This window comes from Anneissia japonica, unplaced genomic scaffold (assembly GCF_011630105.1).
Source record: "Anneissia japonica isolate Jap-2015-1 unplaced genomic scaffold, ASM1163010v1 scaffold4988_len2956909_cov206, whole genome shotgun sequence".
Lineage (NCBI taxonomy): Eukaryota > Metazoa > Echinodermata > Crinoidea > Comatulida > Comatulidae > Anneissia > Anneissia japonica.
Window position 1 is genome coordinate 38,858 of NW_022696345.1, and position 24,000 is coordinate 62,857.

The 24,000-nt window shown below is 36.5% G+C and overlaps 3 protein-coding genes across 3 annotated transcripts; 1 reads left to right on the plus strand and 2 right to left on the minus strand.

Annotated features, from left to right (window-relative positions):
• Nucleotides 1–121: 121 nt before the first annotated feature.
• On the plus strand, nt 122–6,765 carry LOC117101764 (fumarate hydratase class I, aerobic-like). Its single transcript, XM_033241818.1, has 12 exons — nt 122–184; nt 861–1,030; nt 1,514–1,641; nt 2,224–2,362; nt 2,820–2,920; nt 3,075–3,281; nt 3,431–3,557; nt 3,707–3,897; nt 3,990–4,100; nt 4,310–4,516; nt 5,087–5,206; nt 5,896–6,765. Exons 2-12 carry the CDS (start codon nt 865–867, stop codon nt 6,109–6,111), a joined length of 1,713 nt encoding a protein of 570 aa, XP_033097709.1. The 5' UTR covers nt 122–184; nt 861–864; the 3' UTR covers nt 6,112–6,765.
• Nucleotides 6,766–9,862: 3,097 nt separating this feature from the next.
• LOC117101766 lies at nt 9,863–17,519 on the minus strand. Its single transcript, XM_033241823.1, has 7 exons — nt 16,890–17,519; nt 15,619–15,778; nt 13,657–14,433; nt 12,933–13,098; nt 12,699–12,777; nt 12,242–12,504; nt 9,863–11,842 (listed from the first exon to the last, which is right to left on the minus strand). Exons 3-7 carry the CDS (start codon nt 14,425–14,427, stop codon nt 10,218–10,220), a joined length of 2,904 nt encoding a protein of 967 aa, XP_033097714.1. The 5' UTR covers nt 14,428–14,433; nt 15,619–15,778; nt 16,890–17,519; the 3' UTR covers nt 9,863–10,217.
• Nucleotides 17,520–17,648: 129 nt separating this feature from the next.
• On the minus strand, nt 17,649–23,673 carry LOC117101767 (vacuolar protein sorting-associated protein 13D-like). The gene is made up of 9 exons (XM_033241824.1): nt 23,603–23,673; nt 23,167–23,303; nt 22,486–22,735; nt 22,081–22,245; nt 21,722–21,928; nt 21,187–21,440; nt 20,720–20,877; nt 20,428–20,549; nt 17,649–19,829 (listed from the first exon to the last, which is right to left on the minus strand). The coding sequence occupies exons 2-9, from the start codon at nt 23,295–23,297 to the stop codon at nt 19,731–19,733; spliced, it is 1,386 nt and encodes a 461-aa protein (XP_033097715.1). The 5' UTR covers nt 23,298–23,303; nt 23,603–23,673; the 3' UTR covers nt 17,649–19,730.
• Between the last annotated feature and the right edge of the window lie 327 nt (nt 23,674–24,000).

Sequence of the window (24,000 nt, forward strand, 5' to 3'; positions counted from 1 at the left end):
TTGTCGATGCCACAGTAAAGATCAAAGGACTGTACGCACGCGCTATGTTCGAGAGCGGAGATGTGCGTCCTTTTGTTGAATTACCTTGGTTTTACGGTATAAAGACCTTTACTCCAAATTACAATTTGGTGGCGCTTTCCAGAGTGAGGAAAACGAAAAAATGATAAGCGACTTGCTGTGCAAGGTGTGATAAACCCTATTTTATTTATCAATAATTAATAAGTAAATACTTTGATATTTCAATCATACATAGTTTATTAGTCGTAATGACTTATTATATTTAGACCGCTGGCCTAGGGTGCAGGAGTGTAGGCCTAGAAATGAGATGGGCGATTCTTAGATTATTCATCGTAACTTAGTAAGGCATAGCATGCTTTTTACTCTAGGCCTAGGCCAGCATAGCCCCAGCCCAGATAGGCTTGTCACGCTGGGCTCAATGTCTACCTTGTCTTGGATGGTAACGTCTAGGCCTAACGTAGATAGCGTTCTATTCACTGTTTTAACTACACTACCTGTTACCGGGTCAGTAGCAACATAGTAGGAGCAAGGAGGTATTAAATAATATTTATTAATTAATTTATTTAATACTGCCTTGGCTTGGTTGATACTGATAGGAGCAATAGCCCTACTCAGTACTACAGACAGACTAAGCCTGGTCCCAGCCAGGAATCATGGGCAATTGCCAAATATCAAATAAATAAGAAAGCCTAGGCCCAGCTACTACTAGGCCTAGTAAATACTAATAGTATCACTTCCAGTAGTATTGTATCTCAGTAGTAGTACTGACCTTAGGCGCTTAGAGGGATTGGTGTAAAACATACAGTACATTTTGTTTTAACTTAATTCTCTTACGATTATAGAAAAATGCAGAAACATGTAAAACTATACACGATCTTGCGACCATGTTTGTCACTATGGCAACAGAGGTGGTGCCAACGAGCTACAGCTGCAACTTCTGTTAAGCCGTTTCTTTACCAAGACATATGGCAACCGGTTAAAGCAGATTCGACAAGCTTTAGAAAACTCACAGGTACTGTATCTTAAATGTAATTGTCAGAGCGGAACTGGTTTCTTACAACCCAACAACTAGCATAGGGGTAGTAGTCTGGTGGCCTTGACTTCCAATCCCTGGGTCTTGGATACAATTGCTGTCTAGTGGCAAGACTTTTTGTAACAACCAAATAAGAACAGCAAACCCTAAGCCTAAATGACACATAGCTTAACTTTAAGTAGAGCATGTGGTGTCGCCTGGATTTGTCTGACGGAGGTGCTGAGTAGTCTGATAGGGGGTTTGACATTTCTGAAAGGTTCAGGGCTAAATCCCTACTGCCAAAAAAGTAACAGGCAATTTCAGACCATTTCCATCTGTCCTGAACCTCAAAATATTGCTTTTAGATTTAAAATGTTCCTTGTTTTTATCTGACGAGATGTATCAGGCAGAGTTGGGTAGAGGGGGAAATTAAAAGATAAAAGTTGTGATTGTTTCTGTAACCAACTGTTCTTTTTTCAACAGATAAACATGTTTCAACGGTTGAGTTTGGAGGAAGGAAAATTCTTAAAGTTGATCCGGAAGCTTTGACATTGTTGACCTCGCAGGCTATGGTGGACATTGCACATTTGCTCCGGCCAGCTCATCTCACGGTGAGATTCAACAGCGCTGAATCAAGCTTTTACCTTTAAACAACAGTACTCTCTATTCTATCATCCTTATATCCAATTCAAAAAAAGTATATCAGCTTGTCCTCATAGCTCAGTTGGTAGAGCAACCAAACTGTAATGAAAGGGTCTTATGTTCAAATCCTACATTATACAATACATTTTTCTCAAAGCACCATATGATATCTATATGTCTTGTCACCATTTTAATATTGTATGTGTAACATGCACCCACATTTGGCTGTCAAAAAAACCCCAAACAGCATCCCCTCTCCCACTCTTGCGCTTTTTTGTTGCTAGAATCCTTAATACAATGATTAATACAATGATACAGATTCAGTTTCTTTTGTTGACATCACTAAACATAATAGTACATTATTACAGTCAACATACAATTACAGACAAAACAACCAGAAAAAGAGTTTGGCCTACAATAATTAAAATAAGTACAGGAGATACAAATTTGCTTTGCCTTAGAAATCCCTGATCCCCTTCCCTGGCATTTTATATCCATTTAATCAGTAATCAGCAATGAGCATGCCCCTTATGCTGCTTTTTTTTTTATAGCAATTAAGGAAGATCTTAGATGATCCAGAAGCATCAAGCAATGATAAGTTTGTAGCATTGGAACTGCTAAAGAATGCTAGTATTGCCGCTGACATGGTGCTTCCTGGCTGTCAGGATACAGGCACTGCAATTGTCATGGGTAACTACTACATTAATTGTCATCATAATAATCATCATCATCATAATTATCACCATTTTATTTTGTTACTACTACAACTATATATTACTATTATAAACTGTTGTTCTTGCTACTGATATCCATTTTATTTATTAGTTGTATAAAACTCCCAAAATGCAACAAAAGCTGAAAACTTCTTCGAGTTCACACATCAGAAGATGCCTGCCTTACAAAAAACAGGCACAGAAGACTATACTGTCAAAATATAAATAGGCCTACAGTAAGATTAAGGAAAGTACTAATTGTTAAACAACAGTATTTACAATTATATAAAAGTGTACTTTATTATTATCAAATATATATTATCAAAAATATATTATTATTATTATAATTACATTATTATTATAATTTTTTTATCACTATCATATTATTATCACTATTATTATTATTATTGGTGAATTGTAATTATGGCGTTCAGGTAAACGAGGTCAGAATGTCTGGACTGATGAAAATGATGAGGAACACATTTCAAGAGGTGTTTATAATACCTACACACAAAGGAACCTCAGGTATTCACAGGTAAGCCACAAATAATCTCACTTACAAGTCAGTTCTGTAATCACCAGTATTTAATCCTAACCACCTAGTGTCAATAACGTACAACATCATAGTAACAACATTAATCATTTGTGACCAACCGTCAATCAATTTCAACATCATGTTTTTAATTCAGGTATCACCTGTGGACATGTTCAAAGAGGTGAACACTGGCACCAACCTACCTGCACAGGTAGAGATATACGCCACACCTGGTAATGAATATCACTTCCTGTTTATTGCCAAGGGAGGTGGCTCGGCAAATAAAACGTTCCTGTACCAGCAAACCAAAGCGCTACTGAATCCAGAGAAACTTACACAGTTCATCAACGAGAAAATTAAGGTACAATTGTCAACTAAGATTTTGTCCTAGCCCAAAACCAACTCGGATATACAACATTGCCTGGCGTCTTTATGTTTAGCTTTCTAAATTTGTATTATTGCATGATTTCAAAATATTAAATTATTATTATTTTTACTATTATCTCCCAGACAATAGGCACGGCAGCTTGTCCACCATATCATCTCGCATTAGTAATTGGGGGCTTATCAGCTGAGATGACACTCAAGACTGTTAAACTGGCCTCGACAAAATACTTGGACAATCTTCCAACGAATGGTGAGTAATGAAAATAGTAAAGATTATTGTATTGTTTACTACTGATAATAATGGATTGCCTTGTGAATTAGCAGCAGTCACCAGGACAGGAACAGCTTCGCATCTATGTGGTAATATATTGTCATTTATGAAATATACATTGATTGTAGGTGGTGAGGTTGGACGTGCCTTCAGGGACTTGGAGATGGAGGAGCAGGTACAAACGCTTAGTCAGAAGATGGGCATCGGTGCGCAGTTTGGTGGCAAGTACTTCTGTCATGATGTGCGGGTGATTCGCCTGCCACGCCATGGTGCTTCTTGCCCGGTTGGTCTGGGAGTCTCCTGCTCTGCTGACAGACAAGTATGCTTAAATTTAATGAGAAATTGATTGATTGTTTTACCGATTCATTGAATAATTCATTTATTGATGGATCGATTAATATTTGTTCACAGGTGAAGGGTAAGATTACAGAGGAAGGTGTATTTTTAGAACAACTTGAGACTAATCCTAGCCAGTACTTACCAGAAATATCCATGGAAGATCTCAGTGATGATGTTGTTAAGGTATTATAACATTAAAACAATGATAATGATATTGATAATAATTATAATGGTATTGGTAATACATGGTGTCTATGATAATATTAATCACATAGTGAAATTGTAATAACACAAAAATAAAATGATAATTTTATTCTTAAACAAATGCAAATAATATTCCAATTTATTTTTAAGAATTATTATTTTATTTATTCCAATTTATTTTTAACTAGGTGAATTTGAATCAACCAATGAGCAGTATTCTTAGTACTTTAAGCCAGTATCCAATCAGAACACGTCTTAGTTTGACCGGAACTCTGGTAGTTGCAAGAGATATTGCACATGCTAAGCTGCAGGAGAGGATTAATAGTGGCGAAGGTCTGCCTCAGTACATTAAGGATCATCCGGTTTACTATGCAGGACCAGCCAAAACACCAGAGGTATAAAATAAAATTAACTTGTCTTCAATATCAATTTGTACCTAATGATCAGGGAGTTGGGCTGTTTCCTATTTTGGGAGTCCAGGATCATTTTGCAGATTTTGTTTGATGCAAATTAAAATAAAATAAAATTTTTCTGCAGATTCCATTTAAAGTTTCAAGTGCCAATTTTTAACCCATTGGTCCCTATTCCTTCACACAAACAGAATATTATTATCTTAATAAAAATCACAGGTGTTAAAACTGACTATGGTCAGCACACAGCTTGTAACACATGATCAATTATTACCTCAAAGGAATGATTGCAACATTACAGTAGCATCACTGAGAGCCCATAGAGGGCGCTATATAGTAGAGTGGCCTAACCTATGTGTGTGTGTGTAATGAACCATGGAGCTATTTTAGTCCCAGCTTTAATTATAACTGCTCAACAACAATATTTAAAAATCTATCATAAATGAAGTTTTTTTCTAATATGCAATTTTTGGCTTAGTAATAAAAAAAAAAAAACCCAAAAATATAACTATATATAAATTCATAATTCAATACTGCCTATCCTAAATCTTGCAGGGTTATGCTTCTGGGTCGTTTGGTCCAACCACCGCTGGACGGATGGATTCATACGTGGACAGTTTCCAGGCAGCAGGCGGCTCAATGGTCATGTTAGCTAAAGGCAACAGGAGTAAACAAGTAAGTTTAAACGACATTTGAAAATAATAGGATAAGAATAGTAGCTCCATGTACTAATGCTGATAGTCACATTATTTGCACGGAATCATTAAGGTTGCTGGTTGTATTAATACCAACATAAGCAGCATCTTGTATGCCTTGGTAAAGGGTACGATATAAATTACTATACCACATACATATATTTCAAGCATCTGATTGATTAAAAAGCAGGTAATAACTTCAACCATCACTCCTATGTTGAATGATAGTTCATAAATTCCTGGGGAAAAATGTACTTTCTTCCCTATCTCGATGTAATCTCTAGGCCCCATTCATAATGTTGCTGTGTAATTTATGACATACACAGATGGTAAAGGGGACTGCAACCTCTGCAGTGAGAGAATGGCCCTTTCACCATGCCACGAATCAGCAAGCCTAGGGTTAACTTGGTACATTACTTTTTTTAATGCCTCGTGGAATCCGTGTACGAGTATAATATAAAACTAATATTGACTGCTCTAGATTCGGGGAACAGTGAAATCTATATCCCGAAGGCCTGAGGGAAAACAGTAGGCTACGCCTCCACATCACTTCGGGGCAATATATTTCACCGTTCCCCTCATGAGCAGTCAATATTAATTTTGTATATTATATAAGTATCTAATTTTTCTACTGAGAGTATTTTAAGGAAAGTTATTTCTATTTTTTAGGTAACAAAAGCGTGCAAAACCCATGGAGGATTTTACCTCGGATCTATAGGAGGCCCCGCAGCTATATTAGCAAAGAACTGCATCAAAAAAGTTGAACAGCTTGAGTATCCTGAGCTAGGCATGGAAGCTGTCTGGAGAGTTGAAGTCAAAGACTTCCCAGCATTCATAGTTGTTGATGATAAAGGAAATGACTTCTTTAAAGAGTGGCAGGTTTAACAAAAACTTATTAACATAATACATATATTATTACTAAACAAGTGTTTTAGTAATTTTTATTTAAAGACCATTTGCAATGTTAGTTTCTGATAGTCTTTGTTTTTGTTAATATATGCAGATAACAATGGTATTCAATACGAATAGTACAGATCCATTGGCAGGTAAAAAGGTGGCAAATGGGTTTGACTTCCCAACTGCAGTCTCCCTTGTCCCTCAATAGAGAAGTAGACCAACCAACCCTCCCTCATCCCTCGGCAGAAAGAATGTGAAGAGTGCTTTGTTATGTAACACTTTCCTCACTCTCAGCTTTCCTTTATGGCTTGAAATGAAAGACATAGTAGGGTGCTTTTGATTGCACAACGTCGGTAGGACGTAGAATGTAATGACATCACTAAAAGTCACCTGCACATGCAAGAACGCATGTTTTCCTTGTCGAGTGGATTCTTGGACATAATTTAGCCAAATTTACATATGCAGAGAATGCAGGACGCCCGGTAGGACGGTCACGCATGAGTGATCCCGTTCTAGCATCGCCTCGTCGCAAAAGCTCCCTATTAAGCACCTGGTAATTCCGAAAGAATAGTAGAAAAGATAAGAAAGTATAATACATACTCCAAGTATTGAAATACACGCCATCGTGTTGGGATTCAATATTTCGACATTAATTATGTCATCATCAGGAATTGATTTGAATTGATTCCTGATGATGACATAATTAATGTCGAAATATTGAATCCCAACACGATGGCGTGTATTCAATACTTGGAGTATGTATTATACTTTCTTATCTGAGATTAATCAGTGGACCTTTCGGTTTTTAGTAGAAAAGAATTGCATGTACTGCCTTCAGTTCCTTGTAGACTTTTGTTGATAGCCATCACTTCCATGCTTACAGTGGAAACCAACCTCGATGTATATCGGTCAAGATATTTAAGATAATAAATACAGATTTTAAAGTTTGATTTTAATTTGTACAAAGTGTATATGAAATACAAAAGAATAAAGTTTGAATATGGTTAATCCTATTTATTGATATATTTATGTTCTTTTTTCGACAGTCTGAGCATTTTTTTTTAACTGGTATAAATATTCTTTCCAGTCATGGCTATAATTAACATATCGATTCATACCTTATAACTGCTGAATTGGCTCGCCCATTGTGTGAGCACTTGCTTAACTGGCTGTTGGTGGAAATAAAAAGTGGATTGAAAGCGATCATTTACACGACCCGTCACATTCTCGTGGAATTTCGTCAGCTGCCGATTCAATGTGTCTATCTTTATACACGTCTATAGAAAACGGTAGGAGTTGCTTGAACGTATTAATATTGGCAGTAGGGCCTAAGGAGCTTACAGAAACATCTGAACACTTATAAAAACCAGTAGCGGACCGTCAAGGTATGCAGTGCATACCCTGGCCAAAACAAATTAAAAAGAAAATATATAGTAGTACAGTTTCTCCGTTTTATTTAGCATTTCTTAGTCAGAATATTCTATATAAACCTTAATTTTTAGAGTGGAATGCTACAGTTTTTCAATGTTTAGTCTACATTGGTGTCTGGATAAGTGACAGTCGGGCCTCGCATCGTACTCTCAGTTGCTTAGAATTACCGCATGGCTGGTTTTTAACATCAGCCAATCACGTATTCAGTGAATCAGTGGTAGTCAGAGCATACCCTATAACCCCGATATTCAACCCCCGGCCCGCGGGCAAATTGATCCGACCCGCGTAACATCCCTACAAAGTAATCATTTTCCGTTCGATTTTAAACACTTACAGTTTTTCTGTTAATAGAAACATGACTATCTTGGCATTATATTAGTGTTTCTTAGTGTAGCTCACTAAGAACATAGTTCACATCACATACTTTCATATCCATCTAGTGTCTTGCCATTGGGAGTAGAGACGGGTTGGTGATTCTTGTGCTAATGGCAATGGGGGATAGGGAGACTGATGGGGGATCATTGATATGATGTATGTCTAAGCATTTGCGGTGCCACCAGCGGATCCGTGGAGCAGGCTTTTGGGCATGTCATTCTGTTAAAAACACTCCTTTGATCATTTCCGTCGATCTAGAGGTGTATATTTTTAAAAAATTGCTCACCTCAGCCCCAACCATGAGCTGAGGTAAATCGAGGGAAAGAGAATCTAGGCTCCTCGTCGGGAATTTTCTGGCGCTGACATTTTTTTAAGTACTTAGTACATGAGGGTGTTTTTTTTTTTGGAAAATTTCTAGTGGTAGAAGGGTAGGAGATATGTTCCCTATGCCAAACTGCGTTCCCTCATTTTTACAAAACAAGGCTTATCTTAGATCCCCGTTCCGCAAACTTTTAGCTCACGACCAAATTATATGTCAAGCACTCAGGCGCGACCCCATCAAACCGGAAGCCAAATTCATCTGAATAGAATAGGGAAATGATTGAATACGGTATTTTTTTTTTAGTTTGAGTGAATTAAGTCAATAAATCACGTCTGTCGTTTTATACGCGCGAGGGTTATCAGAAGAACTCACCTGATTCTTTTAGCAATCGACTACTCCAAAGATCACCCACACAATCAATTTAAAACACATAAAAAATGAAATTATAACTTTGAATTACTCATTTAACAAAGCACGTAGGCCCTATTAAGTTATCAAATGTTCCAATAAGATTTTTTAAAATGAATTATTTACAGACATTTTACTATATAGGCCTACACAAATTCATAGATTTGCTGCCAGAAATATGGGTTGGACACAGACATAGACACATTAAATTGAAGAGAAAAATGTTTTGTCCTTATAATTTTCAACTGAAAGCCAAACACAATGAAAGGAACAAAAGTAACACTTTCAAGTTCTCATACCTGAAGTAAAATTGTTTTAACATAATAGCGCTTTGAATAGGCGCTATATAAAATAATAAAATAAAAGCTATGATATGTAATTTGATTTCATTTGTCCTTGTTCGTATTAAGTAGAGTTTTCACCATCTTTAGAGTTTATGCCACCCATCTAAATGTTTCCGCGACCCAAACATTGGGTCGCGACCCAGGTTGCGGAACGGTGTCTTATGTCGAAAAACCAAGGCTAATAATAGGCCTATTAGGAAGACTTGTAAGCCTTTATAAAGTGGGTGGGGCTGACATTAAAAACAAATTGGAAGTAAAATTTATGTCGGCCCGCCTGTGGTCAATAGATTGAAACTGGCCCGCAGCCTAAAAAGTTTGAATAAATTTGCTATTGTGACAACCGTGTGGTGGGCTTCAGAATAGCCAATTTAACACTGAAATGGAAGCGGTGCTTCCAAGAGTATGTGCGCATGCTCTTCTCACAAACCGGGACCTCCACTGCCGATAATCTGAATGATTAAAGTTTAAATAAATTTACATACATATGAGCGGTATAGAAGAAACTTTGAATTATTATTATTTGAATTGAAATTTGTTAAAATACATATATAAGAATCCTTTTGAAGAGAAGACAACTATGCCGGTATTAAAAATAACAGGCCTACATTGTATTTTGACTATAGTAGAACGCAATCTGATTCTGTATAGTATTAGGCTTACGAACTTTTCCTACTAGCAGGCCCTAGCATCAGTGGCGTAGGGGTCTTGAAATAGAAGGGAGCTGATGAGGGTAGGAACGTAAAGTGGGGGATCGGTGATTTTTAACTATTTGAGCATGATTTGTGGGCGGGGTGAGACTGGGGGATGGGCGAGTATTTTTTTTTGTCGGGGGGGGGGGGGAGGGGTGGTTACGATATGCCAATACCTAGTATACCCTGCAATTTACCCTACGGTCCGCCACTGATCAAACATGCTATTAATGTCGATAAATCTCGAGTAAAATTATTAATCTGCATTCACATCAAATCTGAACCGAAATTCGGACGTGTTTCCGATGCGTTGAACGCCAGCGTTCCTATTATTACACACTGATTCGATTTCCTGATTGGTTCTGTAGGCTTTCCGATCCGAAAATTCGGAGAAATAATTAATGGTTGTGTACTGTACATGTCATTTAAGCATGAATTATCACCATAAAAATTAAAAAAATTTAAAAAGCCCCAAAAAAATCAAGTCAGAGAAAACTTCACCGTGTTGACAGTGTTCCTAACTTATTAGTTATTTGGCTCGAATGGGCTCAGTTTTGTATCATTTCTCAACTGGCAAAGAATAGAATCTCCAAAAGTTTGTCCTGACCGTTCATGATTGTCGTTAACCGATAGATCAGTGACTTCAATTTTAGGAATGTTCATTGGGTACCGAAAGGCATATTCGTTATTCGAAAGACTTTCAGTTGTTAGTTCTACGTCACTGTGGTTTTTATCCTCATTGTGCAGTTTTCCGTCAACCTTCTTTATTATTAATACTGGTTTGCTTCCAACATTTATTCCAGTCAGGTCCGATACAACTCCGGTGTCCATATCCCTACAGCCTATATGACCGAATCTAGATTGAGTATACTCTATATTTGATTTATTCTCTGTAACAAAAAGTTGGTTTTTATTACATTGCATAGAATGGCTAATTTCTGCACGATGCTTTTCGTCTTCAATGCCTTCAATGTGTTCGAAAGTTGTAGGTCTTGCATGAGAGATGTTCACATCGGTTTCTTTCACTTTTGCTAAATCTGTAGTTTGGTTGTCAAATTCTGACGTCATCTCAGAAAGAGTTGCTGCTTTATACTCTTCATCTAGCTTTTCTTCTACGATCCTGTGGTTCCCGTTTCTCAAGTTGGTAATTGCATCTGCAAAATTAGGTCTTTTTCGTGTTCTTCCTGAGACATTGTTTTGTTTACCATTCATCTGGCTTCCTGGTGGATGTTTCCCATTGGTTAGTACAGGCTTGTGCTTCAGGCTAGCAATATGTCTGATGTATTGTCGGTAATTAATATCCTCATGTTGATCTACTTGTTCTGCAGATCCGGTTTGTCGATTCTGCATATTCTCAGGAAACGTCTTAAATGCATCACTGCTATCTTTGCGATTCGGATTTAAATCCTTACCACCACTGTGTTTATAGAGAGCTTTTTGAAATAATACGTTCATGAATCGCGGGTCTTTGCTTTTGGATTTTGCCACTTCTGTCGATGGCGGCTCATTCACAATTGCGTCTTTAATTTTTTGTACATTGTGTTTTGAATGGGGAACATGTCGAGCATACCGGCCTTGACACACTAAACAAATGCTTTTTTGACTTTTGGTTTGGTATAAAGATGTTTCTTGTGGTATGCTATCACGTGTAAACGTTTCTGTCAATCTTCCTTTCTTGATTCCTAACCGTCGAAGTTCACGCCTGCCAATAATTTGACGTGATCTGGGTGTCTTTTCCTTATTGACCTCATCGACCAAGATCGTTTGTCCAGTTGGACCTATAGTCTTATTGTACATATTACTGTTATTATCAATCTTAAATGCGTCGTTTTGTGCATTAATAACATTTATTTGAGCTTGTTCCCGGTCACTTTGACAAAGCGATAATTGAGGGCGCGGTTCTTTACCATTTCCGTCATTAACTTGTTGGATTGAAATACAGTTTGGAGTTATATACCGTTCTGTAGAATTATGTGGTGAAAAATGCGTTCCGTAAACAGAGCGTTGACTTGATCTAGTTTTATATAGGCCTAAAGCTTCTGAACCGTGTCTCGGCAAAATTATTTTCCTTGATCTTCTATTTAAGTATAGAATTCCATGATGTCCTTCGTCGCTCGTATACGAATACTCAGAGAAGTCTGTGTCAAATTCTATGAACGAGAAAATAGCAGTTAATAATCGAAATATATAATAATCACACACAAAAATGACCAGAAGCAAAGTAAAATTAGGTGTTAAAATTAAAAGATGTAAGCCTGGGTGATTTGTTTATATGAAAGAATTAAGGTTCATTCCAAAGGCCCGGAAGAGGCAGAGCGAGCAAGTGCATTTTCCATTAACCATTGTATGTACGAAATGTGGGGACAGCTACAGACGTTGAGCCACCAGAGTAGTGACGAAGAGATGGTTCATATCACAGAATATCATTTGGCCATACAGTATAATCAATTATCACTGATGTCACTGTTAATTAATACAATTCAATAAAGCAGTACACACACAAAGAGCACCATTATCTTTCTACAGAATGCAACGGATCCTAGACCTACCTCCTGTTCCTTCGTCGTCACTGACATCACTTCCAGAATAAGTGCTACATGTTAACGATTCAGAGTCGTAATAAGCATGATTAAACATTCCGTGATAATCAACGTGATGTTGGCCTATGAACCTCTCTTCTGAACCTTCCGCCAGTAAGCCGTCTAGACGGATCAAGCCAAGGTCGTCATCACTGGAGTAAGATGGAACATAATGAGAAAAGGATTCTGTCACAGTACCAGTCGCTTTAGTGTCGATGGTGTCGTAACTGTCTCTAAATGGGGGAAACATAGATTCAGAATATGATAAAGTATTATTGCATGAAAAATCATTTTCAGCCTACAATGTTGTCATATCTGTTGGTATACAGTGCTAAACTACCTTTTCTTTTGTATTTTCAATTTTTTCCAAAAATAAAATACCGTGCCCAGAAGAATGTAAACCTAATGTATTTGGAGCCCAGGTTACCTTGTCCAATAAGAGCAGTCCTGTTGAGATACGTCACGGTATCGCGACTCATCAGATGAATGATTGAACGCAGGTGCATCTTAGAAAATGAAATGGAAGAGTGATTTAATAGATTTTGAAAAAGGTACGAACATATGTCGAATGAATACATGATCGAACAAATGTAGGAATGAATTATTGAAAATAATTTCGTTTCACATATGTTTATCAAATTGGAGTGTAGACATATCTTACCGTTTGTTTTTCTCCAGAATTTACCCTTAAGTCTATGATAGTAAGGGGGATGCAGAGCAAAGATTACTAGGGGGTTTAAAGTAGGTTGTACCGCCAAGATATACACTACGATGAAATCAGCCGTTTGAGAAACTCTTCCCTGAATCTGTGTCACTGCTAGCAGCACCTACCATAGATCATTAAAAAAATAAATTGAACACTAGGTCGCCGAGGTTGACTGCAATAGATGTCTACATTATAAACAGAATATAAATCAATTTTGAATAATTGTATTACTAAAATGTATTTGAACAGGTCTACATACGATCGTGTCAAGTAGGCATATTGTAGAGTCAATGTTAGGCCTACTAAAATGGTTTTGTGTCTCGTATTAGTCGGCTTTTTAATTACTGTATACTTTAAATGATATTTTAAGTAAGCTGGCGTTCAATTGAAAATAAACGAATAAATCACCGTTCCCGAATGATTAATACACCATTAAACTGGCCGGTATCGATATTACTGATTAATGAGCCACAACATGTTTGATTGGATCTGCCTCTTGATTGAACTTAATAATAAAACTATAAATTGGAACCTTTAATGTGCTCTTGTGTTTTAGGGTTTTTTAAAATATTATATCTTTAAAAACAGGGTTCTTACTTGGTTCATCAAAACACATTGCAATACAATAAGTCCGTTTTCATTAAATGTTAATGAACTGAGCACTATACACTTTGCTTACCATGAATGGTAGATGGCAACACCAGTGAAGAAAAGCCACAGCCAGAAGCATTCTTGTTAAGCCGCGTTTGTGGTTCGAATCTCCAGCTGTGGTCGTATTACCCCTAGCATGAACAGTATTTCCATCCTGTCTCTCGTCCGGGTTCGTGCGTACCGCGTATGTTTCCCAGTTACACAACACAGACACCAAGCAAAACATCGAGATTTGTAACATAATGTAGGCACATATTAATACAATGACAGAGAATGTTGTCGAAACTGAGTCACTAGGTGTGATATTAAAGTGGCAGTAACTCATTGAGTCTCCAAAATGCTTCATGCTATTCCCAACAATCAATGGCACAGCTCCTACTAACAGACTGAAGAAGACGCATATAGTGCAAACTAAGATTGCTCTTCCATTCCACGATGTATTAAAGGAAGTCTGAATGGGTTTAAAGCAAAAATAACGTTCTAAACAAATACAACACACAACAAAAGTCGAGCTAAACTTGATAGCAAATGAAATTGTCCCTTGGAAGTCGCATGCACTCTGCGTATCAGCTATATTCCAATCTATTAAATATGCTACAATCGATATTGGCGTGACTAGTATACAAAACGTGAGGTCGAGTAAAGACAATATTAATAGTAATGTTTCGGGCGCAGATCGGCGTGCGGTTGATATGGTAACTAGAAATAGTACATTACAGATTATTGCTATTGTTGAGACAAGAATCAGAGATCCTCCAATTGCCGATGTTGCCGTCTCGTCAATTGTTGCGTTCATCATTGCCTCCTGAAAAATTAAAGCACATTGTGTTAGAATGAATCTTCGTCGTTGCGTCATAATCATAATCAACATCATCGGTCATTATCGTTGTCATCAGCATTATCTTCGTCAATGTCGTCATCATTCATCATCATCATCACCATCACCACCACCACCATCATCATCATCAGCAGCAACATCACGTCATCATCATCACCAGAACCAATGACGCAATGTTTGGTATGTTTTACGTGCGACACGTGCGATTTTTCTATACATACGCTATGCTATTGGTTAAAAGCCGATTAACAACTAGGCCAAACCGTTTGGCAATTAGGCCTACAGGCTACAACCGATAGTTTCGGCCTACCCTCAAGTTTATGATATTAAGAAAGGTACAATTGGCAAATATTACCAATGAATTATAATCCGGTTGTACCGCATGACTGGTTACTTTGGAATTTCGTGCATGTTGTATATTTCTGGATGCCCACTTGGGACCAAGATTCCTATCTACCGACCTATGACATTACTTCTAAATCGATATTTAAATGCCATTTAAGATGTTAATAGAATTATAAGCCTAGACCTATGGCACGGTGGTGTTTCTCATACATAATACAACAGTCGGAATGTCATTCAGTCTGGACTTTAATCTGTTAAAACATTACGAACGTGCTGAATTTTTACATAATAGATCGTATATTGATAATAGGCCTAATTATTATATATTATTAAGATAATGATAATATACTATAGACCTACTATATTATTTTTTTTTAAAGATGATAACTATTGTATATTTTATTATTTATTAATTCTGTTTTATACGCTCTTCCAAACTAAAGTAATAATGATATACAACTGTGGGTCAAACTTTTCTTAAATATCAACATTCACGAGAGTATGTAAGCGAAGATTATATAGGCCCTACGAAACATTGCTAAAAATAATTACATTTGAGGATTCAAAATAATGTAAATTTAAAGATGGTTAGCAAATGTATAATGCAGTCTCATTGTAATATTAAGAAAATGCTAGAGTAAGAATTCGCAACGGTAAACACGGATAATACGGCGAAGTGAACAGACATGAAAAACCTTGTACAGAACAATGTAGACCTACAACCTTTTACAACTAAATTTTAAAAAGACGTTAAATCACCATTCATTAAAAAAAGCTGCTTGATAAGTCAAAATTAATGTTTCATACCTTATTTTTGATAAGAAATGTGTACTCAGCAAACCCGGAGCAAACACAATGGAACTGACAAGCTGGTTCTAATGTAGGCCTACTGCACTGAACGCGTGTCGATATTTAAAGTATAACAATTGAAAACACGTTTGCGAAAATACCATCGTGCCAGTACCAGCTGCAAAAATTAGACAAGACACATGTTTATGATCAAGACAGAACTTTCATCACGACATCAATAAAAACAATGTTTTCTTCATGTTAAAATGAGTCTTCGATGTCATTTCAAACGTGGCCTTCAATGTTATACACCGCCCCTGCCCCCTAAACCGAGTTTGATTGTTCTCTGTTTTGGGCAAGCGTGCGATCAATAATCGTTAGCCTTTCATCTGCAAGGACTTAAGGCAGTCAACAATAGTTTCCTTTGTGCTAAAATCTTCGCCAATATGCAAGCAGAGTTGTCGTGCTTTCTTCAAGATTAATCCACTAATCTTTAATCCCTATTACATTAAACTACCCTTAAATTTACATTTACCAAGACACAATTCGTCAGTTTTAAATCTCAAGCATTAAAATTAAATTGAATATAGTTTTATTAGTTGTTTCAATTAGTTTCATTATATCTGCCGATGGACATTCGATTGTTTGAAATTCTCTCCTAACCTCCAACACCACAGTACGTGTGTAAAGCCAAAAGAGGGATGGGTACTGATGGGGACAGATGAGAAAATGAGCTGGGAAATGATGCGATACGATCTATCACTATGTGAACTTTATCTCTCTTAAATTAGGTGCCTGGAAACGCGACGCGCAGCGTCACTGGTGATGAATTGGGCAGCACTATCGGTTAGAATTTAGATTTAATATGCTGTAATCTTTCCCAATTGTATGCGATCTTATACTTGTATGTTTTTTTACTGACTAAGTAGTCTATTCCAAAGATGGTTGAATATGGTGAAATATAGTGAATCATTGTGCGCTGTATTTCACAAGATACTTGATGTATAGAAAAGGCACACGTCTCTATTTAGCACAGCACAGTGGTCCCACAAGAAAACCTAGGCGTAGGCCTAGGACACAATTATAACCGTTCAAACCTACAATTAAGATAAGCACCCAGAAAACCCGGAAAAATGGAATAAGGTCTATCCCCGTTATTAGCTTAGCTATTTTAAGGCATAACAAAACAATGATTAAACAATGGTGCTATAGGTTCGCGTCTAGCACCTGCGGTCTGCGTGCCTTCATAATATAATATCAACATTTACCCCTTTAGTAGGATTACTTACCCTTCTTCTATATCAGCTGCAAGCTAATTTTGAGATCTCGGTAAAAGTTGGTGATAACTCGCTAAAGGCCTACATTTTTTTTGCTATAATTATTCTGCTTGTTGTTTGCATATCAATATCTTGTTTGATTGTGAATTCAATTACTTCTTTATTCAGCTCCAGTAGGCTTCAATTTATACATATTAACTCGACTGGAAGATCGCTAATTAATTATCGATTACAGTATAGCAGCCTGTATAACTTGTGGTCCTCATTCTCATATGCGAGGTTCGTCGGTGAATTCGATATGTCATGTATTGGAATACATAGTAGGCCTAATGACAAAACATTAGCAGCAGCAACAATAATAATACAGTATAAAGATAATAACGACGATGATGATACATATGATAAACAATAATAATAATAAATTTTAAAAAAATAGCAATAATGAATTATACATTAGGCAAGAATGCATCCGGTAGGCACCCATTTAAATCATGTAATTAAATAACATGGAGAAATTAGAATCATTCAATAATGCCAATGGCAGTGATTCCATGTCAAATCAACCAATGGTGGTACAGATCTTGAATTAAGCAGAAAAAAAAATGAGCACATGCAAAATTTTAAAGTCCAATAGCTGAACTTTCAGAAAATTGGTTTATTTGACATGGAATAACTTGTGTATACACAACAAAATTCACAATAAAACAATAGGCCTACTGGTCGTAAGAGGAATTAATATAGTGGTCATAACACAGTGATGAATACACCAAATTTAATCTATAATATATTTAATAATTCTCTTTAAATTTTCAAACTGTACATGTTTTTTTACAATGATAAATCTCAAAATTAGGTCCGACTTAACTGATGCATACAATATACATGGGTAATTGGCACCAAAATTAAAGCTACACAACCCAAATCCTGGGGTAATCATATGTATGTACATAGCACAGATAAAAAACCCTTCAAAAGCGGGACATTCATTTTAATTAATAAGAAATTAATAAATACCGTAAACCTCGAATTGAAGCACTGGGTTTTGTCTTTTCGTAAACTTTGGATGGGCTTCTTTTCGAGATGGGCTTCATATCGAGAATACTTTTGCAACGTAAAGAAGGTGCTTTTTTTCAAAATGAATGCTATAAATTTTGAGAATTACTACTACAAAACAATAGGGCCACCGTAACATCAATATGTATCATGTAGTGTATTTAATACTATTAACCGGAATTAAATCTAAACTAAACTACTGTATAACCAAGCATGTTTTTAATGTATTTTGTTGCTTTGAAATCCATGTAAAGTGTATGTACTCCACTATCTCGACAAAAAACTCATGCATCATGGAAATAAAAGAAGCCCTGGCTACTTTTGCAAACTAAAGATGGGCTTCTATTCGAGGTTTTACGGTAGGCTTACTGTTCTTCATTGAGTAACGAAATAACCTTAGGTCAATCAAGGAATCAGTTACTTCATATAATATAAAGAAGTTATATAATTTTACAAACTCCCCTTTCCCCAATACTATAGTAATCCCTTTGGAACTAAAACTCAAGGTTGTCTATTAATCATCAAAATCAGGACAGCTAAATAGTGTTCAAACTAAGGAACATAACAATTGTGAAAATTAATACGCAACAAAATTAACATAAATATATAATTGAGTTGTGAGATCCAATTCAAGTAAAAATATATTTCATTATTCAATATAGTAAATAAATAAAAAAATAATAAATATTATGAATCAGTAAATAATATTTAATGGCTAGAAATTATATAGGTTACATACTGTAAAACCCAATTTGCCACCAATATTTTAAAATCTTTTAATAATTTTACATCTTGCAATTATTAGTATACATTCTTTAAACTTTGATAAAACTATATTCTAACTTATTATTTGCATTGTTGATTTAAGCTGTTGAGGAACCATATGTCAACAAACCTTTAACCTTCATTCCTTTGATAACAAATAATCATTGGCTATATAGAGCCCACCAAACAGAGAACAGTGCAACATTTCAAGGTAAATACTTCATTTGTCTGTCCTTAGAATACATTTTTTTAAAATAATGAAATTATTAGTCATGCAGTACGCCTAAGCCAGCGGTACATTGGTGCAGCACACCCAAAACACTGGTGCAGTACCCTAACCAATGGTCCAGAATACCTTAACTGGTGCCACACCATCGGTGCAGCATACTATTGGTGCAGTACCCCTAAAGTATTGATGCAATACAGTATACCTCATGATTGGTGCAGTATAGCTTAACCATTGGTGCAGCATACCTAAACCATTGGTGCAGTATGCTGTAACCGTCGGTGCTGTACATAAACCACTGGTGCAGTATACCCTAACCATTGGTGTGCTAGTTTTTTGCTGCTGACTGATCCTGATGCTATATATTTCAAGGAAGACTCAATAAAAATAGCTCCGAACACTTATCTATACACATTTTGGAACAGACGTATATTTGATGTGCTATGGTCTGGTAATGCACATGACCAATGTTTTGTTTCTGGTAAACATGCTTAAGGGTCATCATGTGTACATAGGACTAACAGGTTAAAATCTCCTTAGAGTTGACTAATGCGCATATCAGCTACCAGTTGAAGCACAAGGAGCATCAATGAAATTTAACAAGAAGCTCAATGACCTTCATGGTTCAACGAACTCTACCAGCAAAAAGGCTATTTCTTAACTCTGTCTCTACATACTAACATACAGTAGTAGCAATTAAGTATACTTGTTAGTAAACTTCAAACCAACCAATCCAATTGATTCACTCCAGCAAACAACCAATCAATGAAGAGTTATCCCTGAGAAGCAGCCAGTGATGTGGAGTTTTTTCAGAGTACGAGTAGAAGACTTTGATCTTCAGCACCAGTAGCTACCATTTGTTTGATTTCTTCATATTTACTTTTAGCGTAATTGATTTGCTGAGAAACCTGGTGAAGCATACCAACACAGCAATGTTAAACGTCATACATTTATCATCACCCTCCTTAACATCACTATAATAATTATCATCGTGATTGTCATTGTAGCTGCCATTATCCTTGTCGTCATCATCATCACCACCATCATCATCACCACCATCATCATCACCATCATCATCACCATCATCATCATCATCATGACCATTATGATCACCCTCATCATTGTCATCACCATCATAAGTATCGTTATCAATGCCACTTTAAACTTCGCCACCATAAATTTCTCAATCATCATCTCCATCACCTAACATTTAATAATACAAAGAAAGGCAAGAGGGCAGACCAGATTTTGTGGATGGAAAGAGAAGAAACAGTGTCCTGTATTCTAAAGTATTAAAAGCAAAAATTACACCTATACATGTTTCTCCTGACACAACAATCCAGTTATTGTCTATTCCATCACGACAATAACAATTACTATCAAAAGCAATCTCATCAATTATACTTAAGGTGCATATCTATGCAGACTAGGTTAAACACGTCACACTAAAAACATATAGTGCCACTATAATATTACTTTAATTCCTACACTTAAGTTATTACTTACCTTTAGTGCTATAGTTTCATTGTCACATCCAACTCGTGGTCTTTCCTTAGGACTTAAGTGAGGGTGTGAGACACCAGCCTCGGTGTATGCTTGTTTTGTTAACTCAACATAATGTTTAGCCCCTGCAAAAAAAAAAAAAAAAATCAAAATACACCAGGTTTTTTTTTTTATAAAACTTGGTGTGCCTTCTGGTAGTACCACTGCATGTTACATTAACATGTAAGTTTTAGAACTGACCTGAGCTAAAAATTTGTGTATAAGTGCTGTGTTTGCCACACAACTGATAACTCACCAACTTTCAGATGGTTGGCGTGGTACAGTTCTGAGTACCACACGCTTAGCACAGGGTTCAATGGGTCCGAGTCGCCCAAGAAATGGACGCATTCACTGGTTATCAAGGCCTGCATTCCTTCTGTCGCACTGTCTCGTAATGTCTCAAATGCTATATACCTTTAATAAAGAACACTTAATAAATCAATCATTAAATCTCATCAATTACAAATAATGTCATTGAATTTTAACATAATATGACAGTAATTCCTGAAGATGAACTAATAAAGTTTGAAATATCAAATCATATGACAGTTTATCAGCAGTGATATTGCTAAATATATGCTGTTTATATGCTTTTTATAAATATGGAGGGAGGCAAAACATTTTCAAATTTATATTTCAACTAATGGTAGTGCTGGTATGCAAAATCTATACACTTTATAGGCTCAATAAATATGAAATATTTTTTATCTCTATAAAACTCACATTTCCTTGCTTTCAGATTCACTTATCTTGCGCATAAACTCCTGTCCAGTTGCATCATGTGTAGTGTAGCGTGGCAGCACACCAGCTTGGTTGACACAGCATCGGATCTTGCGCACTTTAGGTGGCATCTGATTGGTGTTGCTACTAGTGGTATAGCTAAGAGCAGCTGCAGTTCCTGATGCTAGATCAAACATCCCTGCAACAGGTTTGGTGAATGTGCCCACAATGCCTTTGCCAAACCCTGCTAAGAGGCCCTGCAGAGAACAGTTCATAAGGTTAATGCTGCAACTTTAATTCTTTCAGCATTTTTCACAGGTGAGATTTCACTGCCAATTACTGAAATGGGGGGTCTACCATGTCAAGTATTAGTATGGCAGTTCTGTAGCTCTGATATTGTAGTTCTATAATGAAATACTCTGTCAAGTACCGTATATATCAAGTATGCATGTACTGTAGCAGTATCTCAGCAGCCATGTGTAATCAATATGCCAGCTCTGTCAAATACTGTTACTCCGTTGACATCAGTTAAACTTACCTCGACTCCGTCTTTGCTAGCACCTTGGTATGACTGCGTAAACACACTGGTTAATCCACCAACTACTCCAAATCCAAGCCCTTTCACCCCTGCCATAAAATGGCCAACGCCAGATTCTCCATGAGAGCGGTGAATCTGGTGGCGCATGTCCTGATGCTTGCGATCCATGGTGACCAACCCAATACCGGCTGATATTGTTCCTGCCATCTACAAGATATAAATGAACGTATACTCTAGTATAGTAGTCTTGATACAAATATATTTACAAATACTGTCAGAATGTATACTTAGTGGTTTGTCAAGATATTGTCATATCAATATTGGCTGGCCTGGTGAAATGATATAATCTGATTGGTTACCTTTGCTGTAGTGTTTGACATGCCATGTGTGACATTTCGTAGAAGTCCAGCAACATTGCCCTCTAAACCTTCACGAACACCATCCCGGAGATCCTGAAGCAACCCTATGGGATTGCCAAGGAAGTCTACAGCACCAAGGATCTTAACAGCTTGACTCTTTAGTTCCTGAATGAGATCAATAGTTAGGCTAAGGTTGAATTTCTGTGTTAGGTGGTACAGTATGTATGAGTTTAGAGATAAATTTAGAGCATCACCAAACTACAACTCAATTCCATTAGGGAATAAGTTTATATCCAGACACTTTTTGAAAAAATAAACATCCTGTGCTCATTATTTTTGATTGGTTGAGCTTACCATGGTTTACATTTATACATAAATTAATTTAGTAGCAAGTAATTTACTTACTTCAGTATAATGTTTAGAAACAACTTCAAGAAGAAGCTCCTGAGTTTCAAATGCATGCACACGTGTAAATGGGTCAAGGCTGACTGGTGCATCTTGGAACTGTATTAACATGAGTTGCATCCTCGACTTGAGTTGCTTATATCTTGGTGGCAGCTGGACGGACTTTAGCACCGTCAACCGACACTCGGCTGTACTTACTTTGATCGTTTCAAAGAAGTATCGCTTAGCCTGACTCAATGAAGCGTTAGTTCTGATAAAGGAGACAACAGAAGACACAAAAATGGTCATAATAAAGACTATTATAACAAGGCTTTATTACAAAATAAAAATTAAATTGAATTAATGATAATAATATAAACATATTTATCACAGATGCCTCTAGGCGCTTTACATTAAGTCAACTATGGTTGAAAACTACCCACTGTATTTCTCAGTCAAGTTTTCGGGGGCTGGATTAAAAGGTGGGACAGGTTATACCATCACTTAAATAATGGTAACAAACTATCCCTGCTGGTATTTTGGAGTTTGGTGCCGGGATTAAAAAGTTTTTTTAAAACATTTCTAGTAGTAAGCTGTATTACAGCTCATTAAATGGTAAAATCATTGAAAAATAGGTACATTGAAATGGTAAAAAAAAAACCAAAGGTATGCAGATTATACGATAATGTGACAACAGCTCACCTGAACACGTCATAACGACTCTCATTCGTGGTTTCAATCTCAGGACCAACCTCACCGTACTTGAAAAATTCAAACAGTTTCAGCAACATAAGTTCCTCAATGTGCAGTATAATATTCTGTATGTTCAACATCAATGTCTAAAAAATAGAGGAATAATTATTAACAATTAAAAAATAAGTTTTCATCAAATCAAATTCAATTCAATGACTAAAAAAAAAAAAATACATCTAAAACCAGAAACATCATAAAAACCACCATGAATTAAACAGAAAACAAGGAATTAATCCCAAAGAGTTTCTTGTGGCAAAATGGTGTTGTGGCGATTTGTGGATGTAGAAATCATATTTAAAAAAAAAAAAAAAAAAAAAAAAAAAATACAAATTGGGATGCCACCTTGGATTTTTTATCTGGCTCACTGTTAAATGAATTCACTTACCTTGTAGATTGTGATATCATGTCCATCTGAGGGAAGTTTAATAAGGTGAAAATCCAGTAAAGGTGCTTTGCTGTCATTGCAGATGGAGGGATGGCAATGAAAAGTTGTCAGTGGCATAATACACAACCAAAACACTAGCTCCTGGCTCTAATCTCTATTATAATCGCTGGATTGCTCATTGGCTGGTTTTAGTGAAGCCACTGACACCCTATTGGGGAGCCAAAAACATCACAAATACGTCATCATAGAGCAAAATTTTTGAACCAGAGTGATGATCACCAACAATGCCACATCAATTGATCATGATTTTGTAAACTGCACAAGCAGGCATGTTGAGTGGTGGAAAAAAATCATTTCATGGAATTTAAATATATCATTAATAAGTAATGTAAGAATCA

Excerpts from the sequence above, each read along its gene's own strand:
- LOC117101764 (XM_033241818.1), top strand. The coding sequence starts at position 865 with ATGCAGAAACATGTAAAACTATACACGATCTTGCGACCATGTTTGTCA. Across the intron at positions 2,921-3,074 it reads GGAACCTCAGGTATTCACAG|GTATCACCTGTGGACATGTT; the intron begins GTAAGCCACAAA and ends TTTTTAATTCAG. Across the intron at positions 3,898-3,989 it reads CCTGCTCTGCTGACAGACAA|GTGAAGGGTAAGATTACAGA; the intron begins GTATGCTTAAAT and ends ATTTGTTCACAG.
- LOC117101766 (XM_033241823.1), bottom strand. The coding sequence starts at position 14,427 with ATGATGAACGCAACAATTGACGAGACGGCAACATCGGCAATTGGAGGA. Across the intron at positions 13,099-13,656 it reads GTTGCCATCTACCATTCATG|GTGCTGCTAGCAGTGACACA; the intron begins GTAAGCAAAGTG and ends GATCTATGGTAG. Across the intron at positions 11,843-12,241 it reads TGACGACGAAGGAACAGGAG|AATTTGACACAGACTTCTCT; the intron begins GTAGGTCTAGGA and ends TCTCGTTCATAG.
- LOC117101767 (XM_033241824.1), bottom strand. The coding sequence starts at position 23,297 with ATGTTGAACATACAGAATATTATACTGCACATTGAGGAACTTATGTTG. Across the intron at positions 22,246-22,485 it reads TTTCTAAACATTATACTGAA|GAACTAAAGAGTCAAGCTGT; the intron begins GTAAGTAAATTA and ends GATCTCATTCAG. Across the intron at positions 21,929-22,080 it reads TGTCAAACACTACAGCAAAG|ATGGCAGGAACAATATCAGC; the intron begins GTAACCAATCAG and ends TATATCTTGTAG.